This window comes from Bufo bufo, chromosome 6 (genome assembly GCF_905171765.1).
Source record: "Bufo bufo chromosome 6, aBufBuf1.1, whole genome shotgun sequence".
Classification (NCBI taxonomy): Eukaryota; Metazoa; Chordata; class Amphibia; order Anura; family Bufonidae; genus Bufo; species Bufo bufo.
The window spans coordinates 74,216,861-74,235,597 of NC_053394.1; the positions used below are offsets into that span (position 1 = coordinate 74,216,861).

Consider the following 18,737-nt stretch of genomic DNA (forward strand, 5'->3'; position numbering starts at 1 on the left):
GCAGCATTCATATTGTTTCCAGTTCGGGAGATTGGTGTCTTTAGTAGCTGCCTGTGCCTCTGGAAAGGGAATATCTCTTAAACGGCTTTTACCCCCTTTTATGCCCGGGGTGTCGTAACAGTAGAGGAATGAACATTCATTTCACGGGCAACAGCTCCGGTAAACATTCCTGCAGTCAGCATGCCAATTGCACGCTCCCTCAAATGTTGCGACATCTGTGACATTGTGCTGTGTGATCAAACTGCACATTTTAGAGTGGTCTTTTATTGTGGGCTGTCTAAGGCACATCTGTGCAATATTCATGCTGTCTAATCAGTACCTTGATATGCCACACCTGTGAGGTGGGATGGATTATCTCAGCAAAGGAGAAGTGCTCACTAACACAGATTTAGACAGATTTGTGAACAATATTTGAGAGTAATGGGTCTTTTGTGTATATAGAAAATGTTTCAGATCTTTGATTTCAGCTAATGCAAAATGGGAGCAAAACTGAAAGTGTTGCGTTTATATTTTTGTTCAGTGTATATAATTAAAGGGGTTGGCCACTTAAGATGATGGTAGTTAATAATATAGCGTTTGTTAAAATTCTGTGCCCTTTTCTATATTTTATAAGATATGCACCCTTGTTAGCTAAGTTTTTTGTGCTGTCCACAGGGAGGTCCTGTCCATAAAATGGCTGCTGATGGAGGGTCATGTGACCAGGCAAATCACATTGTTCTCCATTCAAAGACATGGCACATACACTAAACATCAAGTGCAAATGGCAGGTGCATTGTATTTGAATGGAGGAAACATCACGTTTAGGTGACTTGCGTGGTCACATGACCCTCCCTCAGCAGCCATTATATGGACAGGATCTCTGTGTGGACAGCACAAAAGACTTGGCAAACAAAGAGGCATACCTTAAGAAATATAGAAAATGATGCAGAATATAAACAAAACCAATATTAGTAAGTGCCGTATAATCATCTTACAAACACATTGGTCACCAGTAACCAGAAAGTGGCCAACCCCTTTAATGCTCCTCTTTAATGCTTATTTTGAAATAAGAGTACAGTGTATCAACCAGACTGGGACTAATAGAGTATACATAATAAAGTGCAAGTGCTAAACTACTCGTCTTATATTGACCAGTCTGAGTCATGATATTCTGATATGGTCCTCAGTACCTCACACCTCAACAATACCAGAAATAGTCAGAATAACAGATCAAAATGATAATAAACTGTACAAGATGCACAGTGAAACGAGCTAGAACTATAGCTACAGGTCCATCAAGTTCAAAGTTTCTTGATTCATTACACAACATTAATAGATTAATTACAACCCTGGTGTCATTTGCTATCTGCCATTACAACCTTTTGGGGCAAGGGATTCCACGGTAAAGTCCTTGGAATAAACAATCATGTGTTCTGTATATTGACCACACAGGTGTATTTTTTCCAAGCTGAACAAGCCCAATTTTTCAAGCCTTTCATTATAAGAGAGACCTTCCATCCCATCCAATAATTTAGCCGCATGCCTTTGAACCCTTTCGAGCTCTCCTGTATCCTTTTTGGAATGTGAAGCCCAAAACCGAATCCCATATTCAAGATGTGACTAGACGAGAAAGTTATAGAGGGGTAATATTACATTGGGATTGTGGGTTTTATGTTTTTACACACTCCAACGTTTTATTTGCTTTGAGGCAGCTGTTTGACATTGAGTACTGTTCTCAGCTTACTTGCAACCAGAATATCCAAGTCCCTTTCTTGTTCTGTTGGGCCCAGTTTTATTCCATTTAATGTCTATGCAGCCATACATTTATTGAGGCCTTGTTGCATTACTTTATATTTACCAACATAAAATTTTCTCAGCCACGTTCTTGCCCATGCTGCCAGCTTATGTAGGCCTTTCTGTAATATCTGACAATCAAGATTAGTTTTCAGTATCCTACAAAGTTTTGTATCCTCAGCAAAAACTGACACTTTCAGTCCCATTAACAAGATCACGAATACAGAGAGTAAAAACAATTGGGCCTAAAACAGTTCCTTCTGGTACCCCACTGATAATTGTAGCCCATCTAGAGAAAAATGTTATGCCTACAATCAAACTGGAGCCAGAATACTAACAGTGAAAATGTATCAATCTAAAGTAATGGGACTTATGAAAGTGAGAAAGTCTAGACCACTAGATGAGCTTCTGGCTGTACTTAATGCTGTTTTGTTGAGCTCGGTGCATAAGTAGTATGCAGTAAACTCATACACTGCCCCTAGTGGCAACTGAAGATGTCTAAGCAGGGGATCCGGAGCTCTGTAAACATATATTAAGAAATGAATGACACTGAAAAAAAATTATGTTCAAGGGTGGGCATTCACTTTCAAGAAACACTCGAGGAACCACTTATAACTCTGCTAGTTAAGAGTCACATGTTGATTTAAAAAAATGTTCTTGTTCATAGTCATAACTACTTACTTCTTAATATTCAATACCAGCAACCATAATATTCCTCACTGGCTTTTCTATCAGGAAGTTCCTGTATCTCTTGTTCAATTAGTGCCATACTGTGCTACAGGGCCAGTACAACAGAAAGGCGAACATAGGAACCAACGAGGGCACCATTCAACAGAGGGGTTCAATCAGTGCTAAGGCAGTGGTCCACTGCAAAAGGGTTTACTGTATATACATAGATTTATGCTGCAAGTGAGTTGATAAGCCATAGCAACCAGTTGCTAGGTGGAGCTGTGTCACTTTCCCCATTGGGGTGAGGAGCTTAGATTAAGAACAGGTCATTCAGTATAGAGACAGTGGATGTCTAGACAGTGAAGTCAGCAGATGCAGAAAGAACACAACCTTGGATACAAAGCCAGACAGAGAGGCAAACATGTAGAGAAGAATGGAAAAAGAGACAAAGAGACTAGACATTAACCCCCCCCCCCCCATGGCTTACAGCTACTGTAAAAAGAGCAATAAAATACAAAAAAGGGCATTTAAAAAATACAAATCTGAGGGGCTTAAAAAAATCTGTAAAAAGGAGATAAAATTTGCAAAAATACTAAATGAACAGCAGGTGGCAAAAGAGAGCAAAATTCTTTAAATATATAAATGCAAAAAAACCAAGGTCTGAGCAGGTAGGCCCCCTAAATAATGGTAAAGGGGGGTTAGTCACTGAAGATAAGGAAAACAAAATGATAGAGCAGCATCAACGGACCTCACCGACCAATCCCGGAATGCATCAGCCACAACAGGACCGCCGATCCGTAGCAGTCCACAGAACAGTAAAAAGAAAAAAAGGTTACGGCAGCATCTCCAGTGTATCCGTTATTGAAGTCATGAGTATGTACAAAAAGCAAGCAATTGCGACGTTTCGGCCACATAGTAGCCTTTATCAAGCTTTATAAAGGCTACTATGTGGCCGAAATGTCGCAATTGCTTGCTATTTGTACACACTCATGGCTTCAATAAAGGATACACTGGAGATGCTGCCGTAACCTTTCTTCTTTTTACTGAAGATAAGGAAAAGGCAGAGTTACTAAATGTTTTTTTAGCTCTGTATATATAAAGAAGAAAAAGAAGCTGATATCTGTGGTGCTGGGGCTGTTAGTACATCTAGTAATATGCTCAATTGGCTAACTGTAGATATGATCCAAGATAAGTTTAATAAGGTAAATGTGAACAAGGCTCTGGGTCCAGATAGGGTTGGGCGATATACCGGTGTTCACGATATACCGCGGGATTAAAAACGGCAATATGGCGATATATCGTTGTTTTCTAATTACCGCTGTATTTTGTGACGTCATCGAAGCGGTCATGTGCGCTTACTGCTTCAAAAACTGCCACCCGCCCCTACATCATTACACACCAATTGCTTCCTGCAGCGGCCGACCAGGCTCCTCCTCGCTTGCTCCCATGGTGCAGTCTCCGCCCACCGACGTCTAACGTCGGAATCAGATGGCGCCCGGGCTGAGCAGCGCAGTAGCAGCGAGCGAGTGGCGGGAAAGTCAGTCAGAAGTTGAACTTTATCACAGCTGCCGGACGGGCAGCTATTAAAGGTGTAATGTCTCTGCTCCAATTATATGTCTTCTGTCCGACCTTGGCCTACTCAGTCGTCAGTCCTTCATGCCTGCCTGCAATGCAACTATGTGCATGCTCCGCACTGCACATTTAAATAGCAGCCAGCAGGCAGGGAATGAGCCATCATGAGTCCCTCCCCCATGACCAACAAGAAGGAATTACTGTATGGTGGTGGCAGGCAGGTCACACAGGTGGCCATAAGACATGGGGGGGGGGGGGCAGCACCTTGTGACTGCTGCCCCCACTGTAATGTCTCCTTTTGTGGCTGCTGCCCCTGATACTGTAATGTCTTCTTGTGGCTGCGCTGCTGCCCCAATACTGTAATGTCTCCTTGTGGCTGCTGCCCTGGCGAACACTGTCATACAGTGTGACCATTAATGTCTCCAAGTTGTGGCTACCTGGCCGCTGCCCCAAGCCAATGTCTCCTTGTGGCCCTCATTATCCCCATAAAGTATAATGTCTCCTTGTGGCTGCCCTCATATGTCTCCTTGTGGCCTCCCCCATACAGTATAACGTCTCCTTGTGGCCCCCATACTGTATAACGTCTCCTCGTGGCTGCCCCATACAGTATAAAGTTTCCTTGTGGCTGCCCCCATACAGTATAACGTCGCCTTGTGGCCCCCCATACAGTATGACGTCTCCTTCGTGTCCCCCTCCCACTGGGCTGAAGGGGTTAAAACCCCTTCAGCCACTTACCTTTCTCCAGCGCCGGCACTGCGAACTCTTCTCCCCGATCCTCCTCTCCTCATGCGCACACATTCAAAACTATGTTCCGCGTCTTCCCACTGTAATTTTCACAGTGAGAATCGCGGAAGCACCTCTCGCGGCTGTCAGGGAGACAGCTACAAGAAGCTTGATTAACCCTAATTGAAACATAGCAGTTCTTTTAATTTAAATGTTGAGAAAGGGGTGGAATATATGTGATGTCATGATATGGGCAGATCATCTGATAAGGGGGGGGGGGCAATTTTTATCTTGCCTAGGGCAGCAAAAATCCTTGCACCGGCCCTGTATACAGGAGTATGTGACTGTAAATAATATTATAAGTGATAACCAACATGGGTTTACCAAGAACAGAAGTTGTCAGACTAACCTGATTTGTTTTTATGAGGAGGTGAGTAGAAGCCTGGACAGAGGGGCGGCTTTGGATGTAGCGTTTCTGGATTTTGCAAAGACTTTTGATACTGTCCCTCATAGACGTTTAATAGGTAAAGTAAGGTCTATATGCTTGGAAAGTATAGTCTGTAATTGGATTGAAAACTTTCTGAAGGACTGTGTCCAGAGAGTTGTGGTCAATGGTTCCTATTCAGCATGGTCCGGGGTTATAAGTCGTGTACCCCAAGGTTCAGTGCTGGGCCCTCTATTATTTAATTTATTTATTAATGATATTGAGGACGGGATTAATAGCATAATTTCTATTTTTGCAGATGACACCAAGGGATGTAGTACTGTGCAGTCTATGGAAGATGTCCACAAACTACAAGCTGACTTGAACACTCTGAGTGATTGGGCATCAACTTGGCAAATGAGGTTCAATGTGGACAAATGTAAAGTTCTGCATCTTTGTAGTAATAATCTCTGTGCTTCATGTCCTAGGGGATGTAACACTGGGAGAGTCACTTACAGAGAAGGATTTGGGTGTCCTTGTGGATGGTAGATTAAATTACAGCATACAATGTCAATCAGCTGCTTCTAAGGCCACCAGGATATTGTCATGCATTAAACGAGGCATGGACTGGGGGCAGGGATGTAATATTACCACAAAGCCCTGGTGTGGCCTCATCTGGAATATGCAGTCCAGTTCTGGGCACCAGTACATAGAAAGGATGCACTGCAGCTGGAAAAACTACAGAGGAGAGCGACTAAACTGATAAGGGGCATGGAGGGTCTTAGTTATGAAGAAAGATTAAAAGAAATGAATTTATTTAGTCTTGAGAAGAGACGTCTAAGGGGGGACATGATTAACCTGTACAAGTATATAAATGAGCCATACAAAAAATACAGAGAAAAACTGTTTCATGTAAAAAGCCCTCAAAAGACAAGGGGGCACTGCCTCCGACTGGAGAAGAAAAAGTTCAGTCTCCAGAAGCGTCAAAACTTCTTAAGGGTCCATTCACATGTCTGCAACTGTTTTGCGGTCCACAAATTGCGGACCGCACATGGGAGGCACTATAATAGAAATGCCTTTTCTTGTCTGTGGCTGCGGACAAGAATAGGACATGTTCTATTTTCTTGAGGGGCCGCGGAATGGAAGTGCGGATGCGGACAGCACACTGTGTGCTGTCCGCATCTTTTGTGGCACCATTGAAAATGAATAGATCCACACCCTTTCCGCAATGCATGCGGACCCATTTTGCGGACGTGTGAATGGACCCTAATGCTTATGAAAACATGTAGAAATCTGAGTCATTTCCTTCTGGGATTCGCGTCCCCACCTATCCCTTGGTTGAACTTGATGGACTTACCGTATGTCTTTTTTTCAACCGTATTAACTATGTAACTATGTAACATCATTTCAGTGTTGAAAGGAGAAGTGAAGGACTTTAGAGACTCCCTATAGCATAGTTGTCTGGGAGAGATAAATCTTATGGTGCCTGGACTTACATTAGAGACAAACACCTGTATGAAGAAAGTAAATCTCGCATTGTTAGTACAGTAACCTACAAAAGGTGCAGAGCTTAATTTGTGCAGGTTGGGTTGGGGTCACCCCATGGTTGCATATGCATAGAGAAAGTGACCCTTTAAAGGTAACATTTAACATTGAAAACACAAACTTGCTCTTCTAAAGGCATGTTATAGAGCAGGAGGAGCTGAGCAGATTGATGTATTCATGTGGAAAAAGATTCAGTAATTTATTGATCTGCATCTCTGCTCATTCTGAGTCCAGTGGGCAATGATTGACAGCTAACCCTATATTCTCACTTATACTGGTAAGGCTGCCAGTCACTGAGGGGACTGTGAAAGAGAATGCCTCTAGATATTCACAAAAACCTACGATTAAAATATTTCTACCAGTAGGGGGCATAAGGACACTGCAAGAAAAAAAACCTATGAGGACAAGAAACAACATTATTGCTATTGAAAACAAAAAGTTAAATGAAAAACAAACCATAAAAATCACCTATCCTCATACACCCAGTAGTCATTGAATTGCACAGCAAAAAATTATTTAACCCCTTGGTGCAAAATACTATACATTTACAGCACAGTCAGTTGCTATGTAGCTAGCTCGAAGCAGCATAATCACAGGGATTGCACAGTCACAGGAGCTTTGCCCGAGGCATCTGCATCAGGTATCATACGTCTGTTATAGCTGACGTTCAACGGCCAGCACAGTATATAATGTTGATCCTGGTGATTTCAAACATGATGCTCAACAGTGACAGCCGAACATAAGTTATTACACAATGGGGGGGATCCTTATGTCACTCATTCATTGGCACAATTGTAGGGTGCTAATGGGATTTCCATGGAAGTCTGTGGCCTAGAAAAAAGCTTCCAAGTCTGCCATGCTTGTATGCCTTATGCATTGCAATACAAAAAAAATGTAAACATAAAAAAATAATTAAATAAAAAACACAGAAGTAAAAAGACAAAACTTCCCCTCTTCAAAATAATGTATTATGCTAATTAAAAAGTATGCATAATTGGTATTGCTGCATTGACTTGTACTATAAAATTTTAACCCTATTTATCCTGCATGGCAGTGGCGGTAGACCACATCACTGCTAAGGGCCCAGGGAAGGGGGGGTGGCACTGAATTCCTTTGCTTTCCAATATGAAAACACTGTATTTTCATGAAGCCACCACTAGGGGGAGCTCAGTGTAAACAGATGAATACAGCTTCCATTTCAGTCAATGATAACTTCATAAATTCCTATGCACTGAGCTCCCCCAGCTTTTTTTAAGGATTGGAAACAGGAGATTTATTAATGTATTTAAGCCATTTCTCTGGCATGAATACATTGAGCTATTTGTTGGGCAGAGTGAGTGACATATTTTTGAAGAACCTGTTCCACTTTACTGACAGAAGTCAGATAAAATGGGTGAGGTCAAGGGTGAATTTTTTATTACAATTTTTTGAATTAAAATTTTATCTGCTTTATGAGAAAAAAAGTAAATTCATTAGAAATCTGGGGTGTTGCCTTTGCATTCTACATTTCCTGGGAGTGATTGACGCACACATACTGGGAAACTGGGAGACTAAGTTTTGCTATGGTGCCCTATGAGAATATTAGCTTAGTCTTTTAGGTCAGGTAAAGGTTTTTCTATTGTTCAGGTTATAGAACATACCTTGAAAATTCTCCTAGAGAAGCCAATGAACATATCCAAGCTACAGGCTCCCAGGGCTGTTGTAAAGCATGCCTCTGAATACTCAGCTCAGGCAGGATGGCTGCCCCATAATCATGTACAAAAAATATCATAAAAAATATCTACAATCAGAAACCAAAAATGGATTAGAAAAATAATATTTCTCACTATCTGGTTTTAAATACTACAAAAATGTTGGTGAAAAATGTTGGTGATGCAGTATAAGGACAAAATAACTGCACCCAGTGGGTTTCCCCAAGTATACATATTAGAGACCTATCTTCAGGAACAACGGCGACCAGAAGCCCTATGGACTGGATCCACAGTGCTAGAACAGAGGGGCCTAGCAGATTAATCTTTCTTTCTTTTATAAGTGTCTTTTCCCCTGACAATAAGTACTTTTTGCAAACTCCTTTAATACATTATCCTTAAAAAAAGTTAAGTAAACTGCAAGTGACTATATACTAAACCTACATAAGGCTGGCACTATCTATATTGGACTAAATAATGTCATACTAAAAGAGTGCAGGGAACCCGTACATACCAAAGTTAAGGTGACTTTACCTGAATTCATTTGAGGTCTGTTTGCACAAAGAGATGAGTCATTATAGAGTAGGGTTCCATCTATGAGAGGTCACCTTGTCGTGGTGGATGGGCACAGATGATTTTAATCTAAATATATTTGCTCAGTACCACATATTAATATCTATTAGTGACTATATATGTATATATACAGTACATATATGTATGTAAATTGGCAGTCACTGATAACATTGTATATATGATAGGCACTCCTCCTACTGGAATAAATATAGATACATCCCAATATAATTCGGAAATGTATTGTAATGTTTTAAAACGTATCTAAAAATATATCTAAATAAATATAAAAACTAAAAAAACATGTTGTTTTTTATATTTATTTAGATATATTTTTATACGTTATTAAACATTATAATAAATTTCCGAATTATATTGGGATGTATCTATATTTATTCCAGTAGGAGGAGTGCCTATCATTGCATATATACATATATATATTTACCAATTTATTGGCATTGGGCGGGCCAGTGGATAGTGCACCTTCTGATCAATTCATAATGATAGTGAGGTGAGCCACTTGATTGCAATACTGATAACATTGTCCCATTGCAAAATATATCTGTATTTTATTAAGAAATTATAACGAACACTCGTGTTTTTCTAAATCATACTTGGAGCCAATGTCATCTGTATAAACCGTGGCCTACTTGTGCCATGCTATCAGCATTCACTAATGATCTAAATATAAACTGAGCTCTTGGATCACCTAATGCCCAGATTACAGAGTGAAAAGAATATGCTTGTGTAATACTAAAACAAGATGTGATGGACTATAACGTATAGAGTATGCCAACACTGTAGCTTAATAACATAACTTCATCTAATCCACACCCAGCATTAATTTATGTCTCCAAACTGTTGCAACATGCTAGGAGCTGTAGTTTCACAATAGTGAGATAACCAGGAGATCCTGTAGTGCAGTGTTTTGTCTTTGTTCGTCTTTGTAAGTTTAGTATCTCATAATCAGACATTTTAACCCCTAAAGTATTCCCAAAGGAAAACTGTGATCTTAAAGGGGTTTTTCAGAACTAGCATGTTGATGTCCTATCCATTAGATAGGTCATCAGTATAAGATAAATAAGGGTCTGAAATCCTGTACCCCCATCGATCAGATGATAGCAGCAGCCACAGGTTCCAGAATTAAACATTGTATAAAGCTGGAAGACCACAGCTCCCTGCAGTGTGTAGTGGCCATTCTTGGGTACTGCAGCTGATGCTCCTATTCAAGTGGATGGGTACACGACAACAGCCACTTCACAGTTTACAGAGATGTTCCGTATATTACTAACTTCCAGAACCTACGGCGGCTGTTACTAGCTGATCGGTAGAAGAGTCAGACCCCCATCCATCTCATATTAATGTCCTATCCTAAGGATAGATCCTGAACATTTTATAGTAGTTCCAGATGCTTTAAAATACTTTATGTACTCAGCAAAGAGCATTTTACACGGCAATCATAAATAAAGATACCTCACAAAAAACAAAAAATGTATGTTGCTCGTCAGTAACTGGGCAGGTTCACAGTTTTCCCCAAATTAATACTGCCATACAGTGCCTATGTAGAAACCCAATATGGTGTGCCATTAATACCCCCCGTGCAGTTATTACTCAATAATGCCACAATTAGGGCTTATTCACATGACCGTGTCGTGCTTTGCGGCCTGTGAATTGCGGATCCGCAAAACACGGATGCTGCCCGTGTGCCTTCCGCAATTTGCGGAACCGAACAGGAGGCCCATTATTGAAATGCCTATTCTTGTCCGCAAAACGGACAAGGATAGGACATGACTCATAATTTTTGCGGGGCCACGTAACGGAGCAACGATGCGGACAGCACACGAAGGTCTGTCCGCATCTTTTGCGGCCCTATTGAAGTGAATGGATCCACACCCGAGCCGCAAAAAATGTGGCTCGGATGCGGACCAAAACCACGGTCGTGTGAATAAGCCCTTTGTGCTTAAGTAACACCACATGCCCCCATCCGGTGCTCCTTTTAATAATATTTAGTGTCACAAACTGTACAATTATTACCACTACCAATCCTCAGTACAACTAATGCCACCACTCACCTCCAGTACAATGTAGCCACACACAATTAATCCACAGGTTGTGCCAAAAATGTCCGACAGAGATGGGAACACTGTCACTCCCCATTCATGCACATGACAGAAGTGATGGGCTCTTTGCCCTTTCTCTGCTGAATTTAGACCAGAGGCAGGGGTCAGGGAACCCCATTCTGAATGCATACTGGCTCTCTGAAGAATATTTTTCAGTGCACTTGTGGGTGTCATAGAAATCATCTGTCAGCAGGATCAAGCCTATTAAACCATGCATAATGTCCGGTAGGGTTTAAAATGACCCCTTTCATATGTTTCGTTGAAGTGCCATTACTGATTGATACTCATTTTTATGCAAATTAACTCATTGGACCCCTTTCCCATTGATTGACAGAGCCAGGCATCTCACCTGGCCCTGTAATCTAGCGCCTGAGCCGTTACCCGCAGGACTGGCACATGCGCAGAACATCTGCTTCAGCTGCCTAAGCAGCGCAGTTACTTACTGCGCATGTGTCAATGACATTATTAGTCACTCGGAAATTAGGACATTGTCCATCCAAGGAGGAGAATTCTGGAGCTCTGATGAGGATCGTGATGTTAGTATATCCCATGTCATGATCCTCCACGCATCTCTGGACATCATCAACCCATACACAGTAGGAATCCGCACTACTCAGGCAGCTGAAGCAGATGCTCTGTTCATGCTTCAGTCCTGAAGCAATGGCACTGGCTCTAGATTATGGGGCTAGGTGAAAAGCCTGACCCTGTCAATCAATGAGAAGGGACGAATGCAGGAGGAGCTGGGAGTTGAAGATCTGGTGCTCTGAGGGGCTCAGTGCACCCCTCGTCGCTCCAATAAGCTCAGCTGCATAAGTAATGGATCTTCAGGGAAACATTAGAAAGGTGTTATTTTATTGACCAGGGTCAACCCTAAAAAGGCATGATGCCTGGTTTAATAGTCAGCACATTTGATAAGTCTGGGTTATATACCTACACACTTTCCCATCCACTTTTCAAAAGGGGCTAGAGTGGCATAAAATGACAGAAACTTGCAAATTTTTGCAAACATTTGCAACTTTTTGACACTAGAATACTGGTGTACAGGGTTTCATAAATACATACCGGTAATACTGTAGTTGAGGCATATATATCAAAATGTGTGGCACCCACTTGCTGTGCCAAATAAATGAAGTGTATATGCCACAATTTTGTTTAATTTACGACATGCTAGATGCAAGGTTTTTTACTTTGTGTCAAATTTTTGCCTAGACCTATTTTGTGCCTTGTTTTGTTTCAGTCTTAGGCCTCATGCACACGACCGTGCCGTTTTTTGCGGTCCGCAAACCACGGATCCGCAAAAAACAGAAGCCGCCCATGTGCCTTCCGCAATTTGCGGAACGGAACGGGCGGCCCATTGTAGACATGCCTATTCTTGTCCGCCAAACGGACAAGAATAGGACATGCTATATTTTTTTTGCGGGGCCACGGAACGGTGCAACGGATGCGGACATCTTTTGCAGCCCCATTGAAGTGAATGGGTCCGCATCCGAGCCGCAAAAATGGCGGCTCGGATGCGGACCCAAACAACGGGCGTGTGCATGAGGCCTCAGATAGTTTTTGGCTCTTCTTTTAAACAAAAATTATACCAGCTTCAAAGTGCTGTAAAAAGTGGTATATAATTCTTATGCCTTATGGCATTTTGTAGTGCATTGTGTTGTATCTTCCTTTCACCATAAAAAAATAAATAAAGATTTAGACACATTTAACAATCCGAAAAATAAATTTGCCGCAAACTAGGATTGGTGCAGGCACAATATTCTGGAGCCAACTAAAGCCATCTTCAAACTGTATATCTGCCCCTATGAGTCCCCAAACAACACATCACCCCTGAAGCCAGTCATTGGCTGCAGCAGCGAAGACCATGTTCCTGCCTCAGCCAGAGGAAAGCAAGCTGGGGACCAGAAGATGGAGGAACAGGATCCAGCAAGCAGGACAATAGTGAGCATGAACCTTTCATTAGGTGATGGAAGCTAGGGGCCTTCATACAATAGTTAAAGGAGTTTTTTGGAATTTTTATATTGATCAATCAGCTGTTGGAAGAGGCTGTAGGACTTCAGTAAGGGCTGCGGCCTCTTCCTAGGCTAGTGATGTCATGTACATCAGTCACATGGCCTGGCGCAGCTAAGTCCCATTCAAGTGAAGGGGCCTAACAAGAAGAGTCACTATACAATGTACAGCGCTGTGCTTGGTATGCTGATCAGCTGGGGTGCCGATAGTTAGACCCCAACCTATCAGATATTGATGACCTATCCTGAGAATAGGCAATCAATATCCAAGACAACCTCCTGGAAAACACCTTTAAGGGGTTAAAAAAGGGGAGTGTCTTCCTTTTGTATTTGTGCTTTACAGTCATAACACCGTTTTTAGTAAGCAATATGTAATACTCAATTTCCCCTGCGGGGGTGCTGCATGGGAAGTGAACCTTTACTGCTACTTGCTGATCATTTGAGGTTGAATAAAAAAAATAAAACACTCTGTTATCATCTAATTTTTGGGTGACCCTTTCGCCAAAAACACATTCTGCATACTGGACCTGTCAATTTGGATGCAAAATTTCACAGCCAGTGAGTTATTGTCAAAGTGATGAAAAACTAATTTTAGCAGGCAAGTATGTCATTTATCCATGCAGTTGTTAAAACCTATACACCTGTAAAGTTTTTAGCTTTTTTACATTACTAGGAGATTGTCTGTCATTCACCAAGGTCTTAACAGTGATACGTAACAAATGTACCGTAATAATGTGCATAATGTATAGTATGTCAAAAAACTTTACCTTTTCACATATATATCAAACCAACCTCCAGTCTAAAGTTTGGTGAAACTGTCCAGACATGGTAATCCCCAAAAAACTGTAGCTTATAGAAATGTTTTGGAGCTTTGAGGAACAGTAAGATAGTGGTAGGTATGATATATGACTTGTGAATATAAGACGTTGCACTTTTCTTCTAAATATTAAAGGGAATCTGTCACTACGATCTTGGACTATTACCTGCAGTACTACATAAGTAGTACTGCAGGTAAGGAGTCCAGATCAGTATTTTTTATTTTCCTACTGCCCCCTGTTTCCCCGCTGTCAGCGTCCAGAGTTATGCTGAAATGCATTGTCAGGACTGCTGGACATGCATACGAGTCCTCTCCATTATGTAAGCACAGCAGTCCTGACAATGTATTTCACAGCAGCTTTGAAAGTTAGCAGTGGAGGAACAGTAGGAAAATAAAAACTGGACTCTTTTGCAGTGCTACTCATGTATTATTGCAGATAATCGTTCAAGGTCATGGTAACAAATTCCCTTTAAAGGGTTATTCCCATTTTAGACAATATCCACAGGATATGCCATACATGTCTGATAGATGGGAGTCCCTGCCATCAATGTCTAAGATGGGACTATCCCTTTAAGTATTAATATATTAATAGAAGTTTTCATAATAGTGAAAATGTCATGCTCCGGTCCCATAGAGGACTTGTGTTATTGGCAAACAAAGGAAAATAACTCACTCATCTCTAGCTTCTTTTTGATGAGAAATTTCCTGACCCTAAAAAATAGATATCACAGATATTATTTTGCAAACATAAAGGAAGGGATTTGCGATTATGCAGAATGAGTGCCTGAAGTAGGAAGATGTCATTGAAACCCACAAAACGATGTCAGCAGAAAAAAAATATTGGAGAGATCTTCAAGCTGGCTATATATACGTTAGATGAATGCAGGGGTGGACTGGTTATAGACCCTACAGGGAAATGACACCTAGGCTACACTTACAGTAGATTTACCTACTCCATATACATTTTATACACATTTGTACCTAGCACTAAAGACATATTTGCATACACATTATATTCAGTGCTATCCAGATCATAGCGCCACATACCTCTTACATCCAGTGACTTCTCCTCTGATGCAGACCATCTCTTTCTTCATCTTCTCCTTTCAGACCAGACCGCCATGATGATTTTTCACCCATCTCTCGTCTCTGCAGTTTGACAAAAGACATCTTAGGTTCCTACTTTTCCATCATCCTCCTACGTTCTTAACAACTCACCTGCCACCTTCAATAATAATACTAATAATGTGCACTAGTTAAAAAATGCTCCCGTTCTGTGTGCCAGTACAAAATAATTCCCTCAGTGCCCCAATTTGAGCTAATGTCCCCATGGTGTCTCCATAATGTGTGCAAGCATAAAATACCCCTATATAATGCCCCTAGTAAATGCCCACATAGTGCTCCTCTCCTCTTACCCATTGTGCCCCCATAATGTGCCAGTATAAGATTCCCCCATAGTGTCCCCCATAATGTGCCAGTATAAGATTCCCGCATAGTGTCCCCCAGAATGTGCCAGTATAAATGCCCCTTCTTAGTGTCCCCATAATGTGCCAGTATAAGATGCCCCCATAGTGTCTCCCATGATGTGCCAGTAATGCCCCCATAGTGTCCCCATGTACTAGCAATGCCCCCAGTAGATGCCCCCATAGTGTCCCCCATATGCCAGCAATTCCCACAGTAGATGGCCCGATAGTGTCCCCATGTGCCAGCAATGCCCCCAGTAGATGCCCCCATAGTGTCCCCCATGTGCCAGCAATGTCCCCAGTAGATGCCCCCATAGTGTCCCCAAGGATGTGCCAGTAGATGCCCACATAGTGTCCCCAAGGATGTGCCAGTAGATGCCCACATAGTGTCCCCCATATGCCAGCAATGCCCCCAGTAGATACCCCCATAGTGTCCCACAAGTGCCAGCCGTGCCCCCAGTAGATACCCTCATAGTGTCCCCCATGTGCCAACAATGGCCCCAGCGCGCCACAGAAAAGAAAAAATAAACACTTACCTCCACGCTGTCAGCGATGCAATGCAGGCCTCTTCCGGCCTAGTGTCTTCAGCCTATCAGAGGAACAGGGAAGGGAGACGCCTCTCCCTTGCCCTGCTGCAGTGTTCATCTGCATCGCCGTCCTGAGGATGGTGATACAGATGAATGTAGGGAGATAAGCGTTTCCACAATGCAAGCGCTCATCTCCCGCTGCACCGGATCGGGATTCAGCCGGTAACACGGTTCTCCGATCCGGCTGTAATTTTAACAACCGGATCTGGAGAACCGGAGGGAACCGCCTGAATCCCATGCCTGATTATAGGACTTGGATAACCCCTTTAAACTGTGTGCTTCATCCAGCAGCACATTTGCTCTACTTGTGCTATCCGTGTTTGATTGGAAAATAAGGCTGGAAATAAGTTACTGAGTGATGGGTAATTTATTTCTTAAAGATTTCAGCTAGTCACAGTCATAGACAAGTGGTGTGAGCTGGTCAGTATCGGTCAGCATGGGCCGACACATGCTACACTAATATTCCATTGCTAAATATGCTTAAGAGTCTCAGCTCTATTCACTTTAATGGAACGGAGCTGCTCTTAGGCCATGTGACCAAAAAAACGTGATGTCACATGGCTTATGCTACTGTGAGCGCTAGTACTTTATCAAACAGCTGAGCGGTGGGGGTTGCAGGTGTTGAACCCCCACCGATCAGATACTGATGACCTATCCAGAGGATTTGGACTGCGGGAAATGCACTGCACTGGCTCAGATATTTTTGGAACTCCCATAACGGTGAACAGAGGGTGGCTTTACTGTCTGTTCACTTCGGGGGTCCCGTTTTCGAGAAAGGAGCAATTCCTAGATGTGAGACCCTCACCTGACATTTATGCCATTTCCTAATGCTATGCCATCAATGTCCCAGATGGGAATATCCCTTTAAAGAAGAGAACCCGTCACATCTTCTAAAATGTCAGTTTTAGTAAATAATTGTATTCCACAATAAATGACAATTCTGGAATATCTTTTCTTAAGACTATGTCAATTCTTCAGTTATTCCTGATAGCAATTTATAAATGACTTGCCAAGTGGTGTCACCAGTGGGGTGGGGTGTCACTGCCCAGTCTGACACTGTCCAATCAGTGTTACCATTGTAGGAATAACCGACTAATGGCACAACATGGAATCATAAGAACAGATGCTCCAGAATTGTTATTACATTGGGGAATGCAAGTAGTTACTGATAGAGACCTGACAGGAGAAGTGACAAGTCCTTTTAACCCCTTGATGACTGCAGCTGTACATATACGGTGAAACTTGTCTCTTTAAAGATGGCACACGCTCCGGAGCGGAGCAAGTGCCAAAGCCTTTAACATAGCAGAAGCCCGGAGCTTACGTCTCTAATTGGCGATAGCGCCAACTACAGACATTTAAACCCTCAGATGCCATGGTAAAACATGCCCACATCATCTGAGACCAGAATTTTTTTAAAATACTAAAAATATCTAATCACCCCCCTTTGCCCATAATTAAAATAAAATAAAACAAACCATAAAAAAGAAACATCATAGGCATCAACATGGTCCAAAATACTTGAACTATTAAAATATAAACATAAAACAGTTATTATCCTTTATACGGTGAATGATGTAACAGAAAAAAAAACTAAATAGCTGATTTGCCATTTTTTCCGTCGCTTCACTGCCCCAAAAACATGTAATGAAAAGTTTCAAAAAGTGCATAAAGTCATACACACTTAATAATTGTATCAATAAATAACTACAGATCGCCCTGCAAAAAAGTGAGCCCTCATAGCACTACAAAAAAGTTTTAGAGGTCAGAATATGGCATTGAAAAGAATAAAAAAGATATTTTTCCAAAGTTTTTATTTTTTATCAAGTATATAAACAATAAATTCTATATACATGTGGTATACTTGTGATCGTACTGACCCAGAGAATGAAGGGAACAGGCCAGTTTTGCTGCACAGGGAACGCCGTAAAAACAAAACCCATAAAACTCTGGTTTCCCCCTACAGCCTCCACCAGGGCTGAAAGGGTTAAAGGGCTTCTGTCACCCCCAAAACACATTTTTAATTTTTGGGCTTGTTAAAATCCTTATTGAACGACTATTCCCTATATAGGGCTCTTACCTTTGTCTGTGGGCTTATGCGGTCCACTGCACAGGCACGGAACACCTACGGTCGTGTGCAATAGGCCTTAGGGCTCATTCACACAAACGTATGCTGCCCGTTGCCGCATTGCGGACCGCATTTGCAGATCCGCAATACACGGGCACCGTTCCGTGTGCATTCCGCATCACGGATGAGGACCCATTCACTTCAATGGGTCCGCAAATCCGGAGATGCGGAACGGTGCGGAACGAAAGCACAGAACACTACGGAAGCACTACGGAAGCACTACGGAGTGCTTCCTGGGGTTCCGTTCCATGCCTTCGCACCACAAAAAGATAGAACCGTGTGAAGCCCGTGCCCGTGCTGTGGACTGCAAATTGCGCTCCGCAATGCACAGGTACTGACTGTGGCCCAGCCGCATGGGGATCACAGACCCATTCACTTGTAAAAAAAAAACTTTGTATCAAACTTTGATTCGGTTCCAGGTGGTACCTTGAAAGCGAACCCGAGTTCAGTACAAAGGTTTTTAACTGTAGAAATGTCCCTTATTAGCCAATAGAAGCTCGCAGGCCCTTAGTCTCCACATACACACAGTTTTACTCCAGGTTTCCATAACAACCCAGATATTTTTCTTCACTTCTGTAGGTCAGCTTTAGGCTAGGTCTACACAACGACAATAAGTTGCATGACATACAGGGCACAACTACACTGCTACATGCAT

At 42.2% G+C, this 18,737-nt stretch overlaps 1 protein-coding gene across 1 annotated transcript in view; it reads right to left on the reverse strand.

Annotated features, from left to right (window-relative positions):
• The window catches only part of MYPN (myopalladin), a 155,784-nt gene that overhangs the window by 104,191 nt on the left and 32,856 nt on the right, over positions 1-18,737 (reverse strand). Inside the window, 1 exon segment of the mRNA XM_040436148.1 lies at positions 14,581-14,618. Coding sequence (XP_040292082.1) covers positions 14,581-14,618 — 38 coding nt within the window.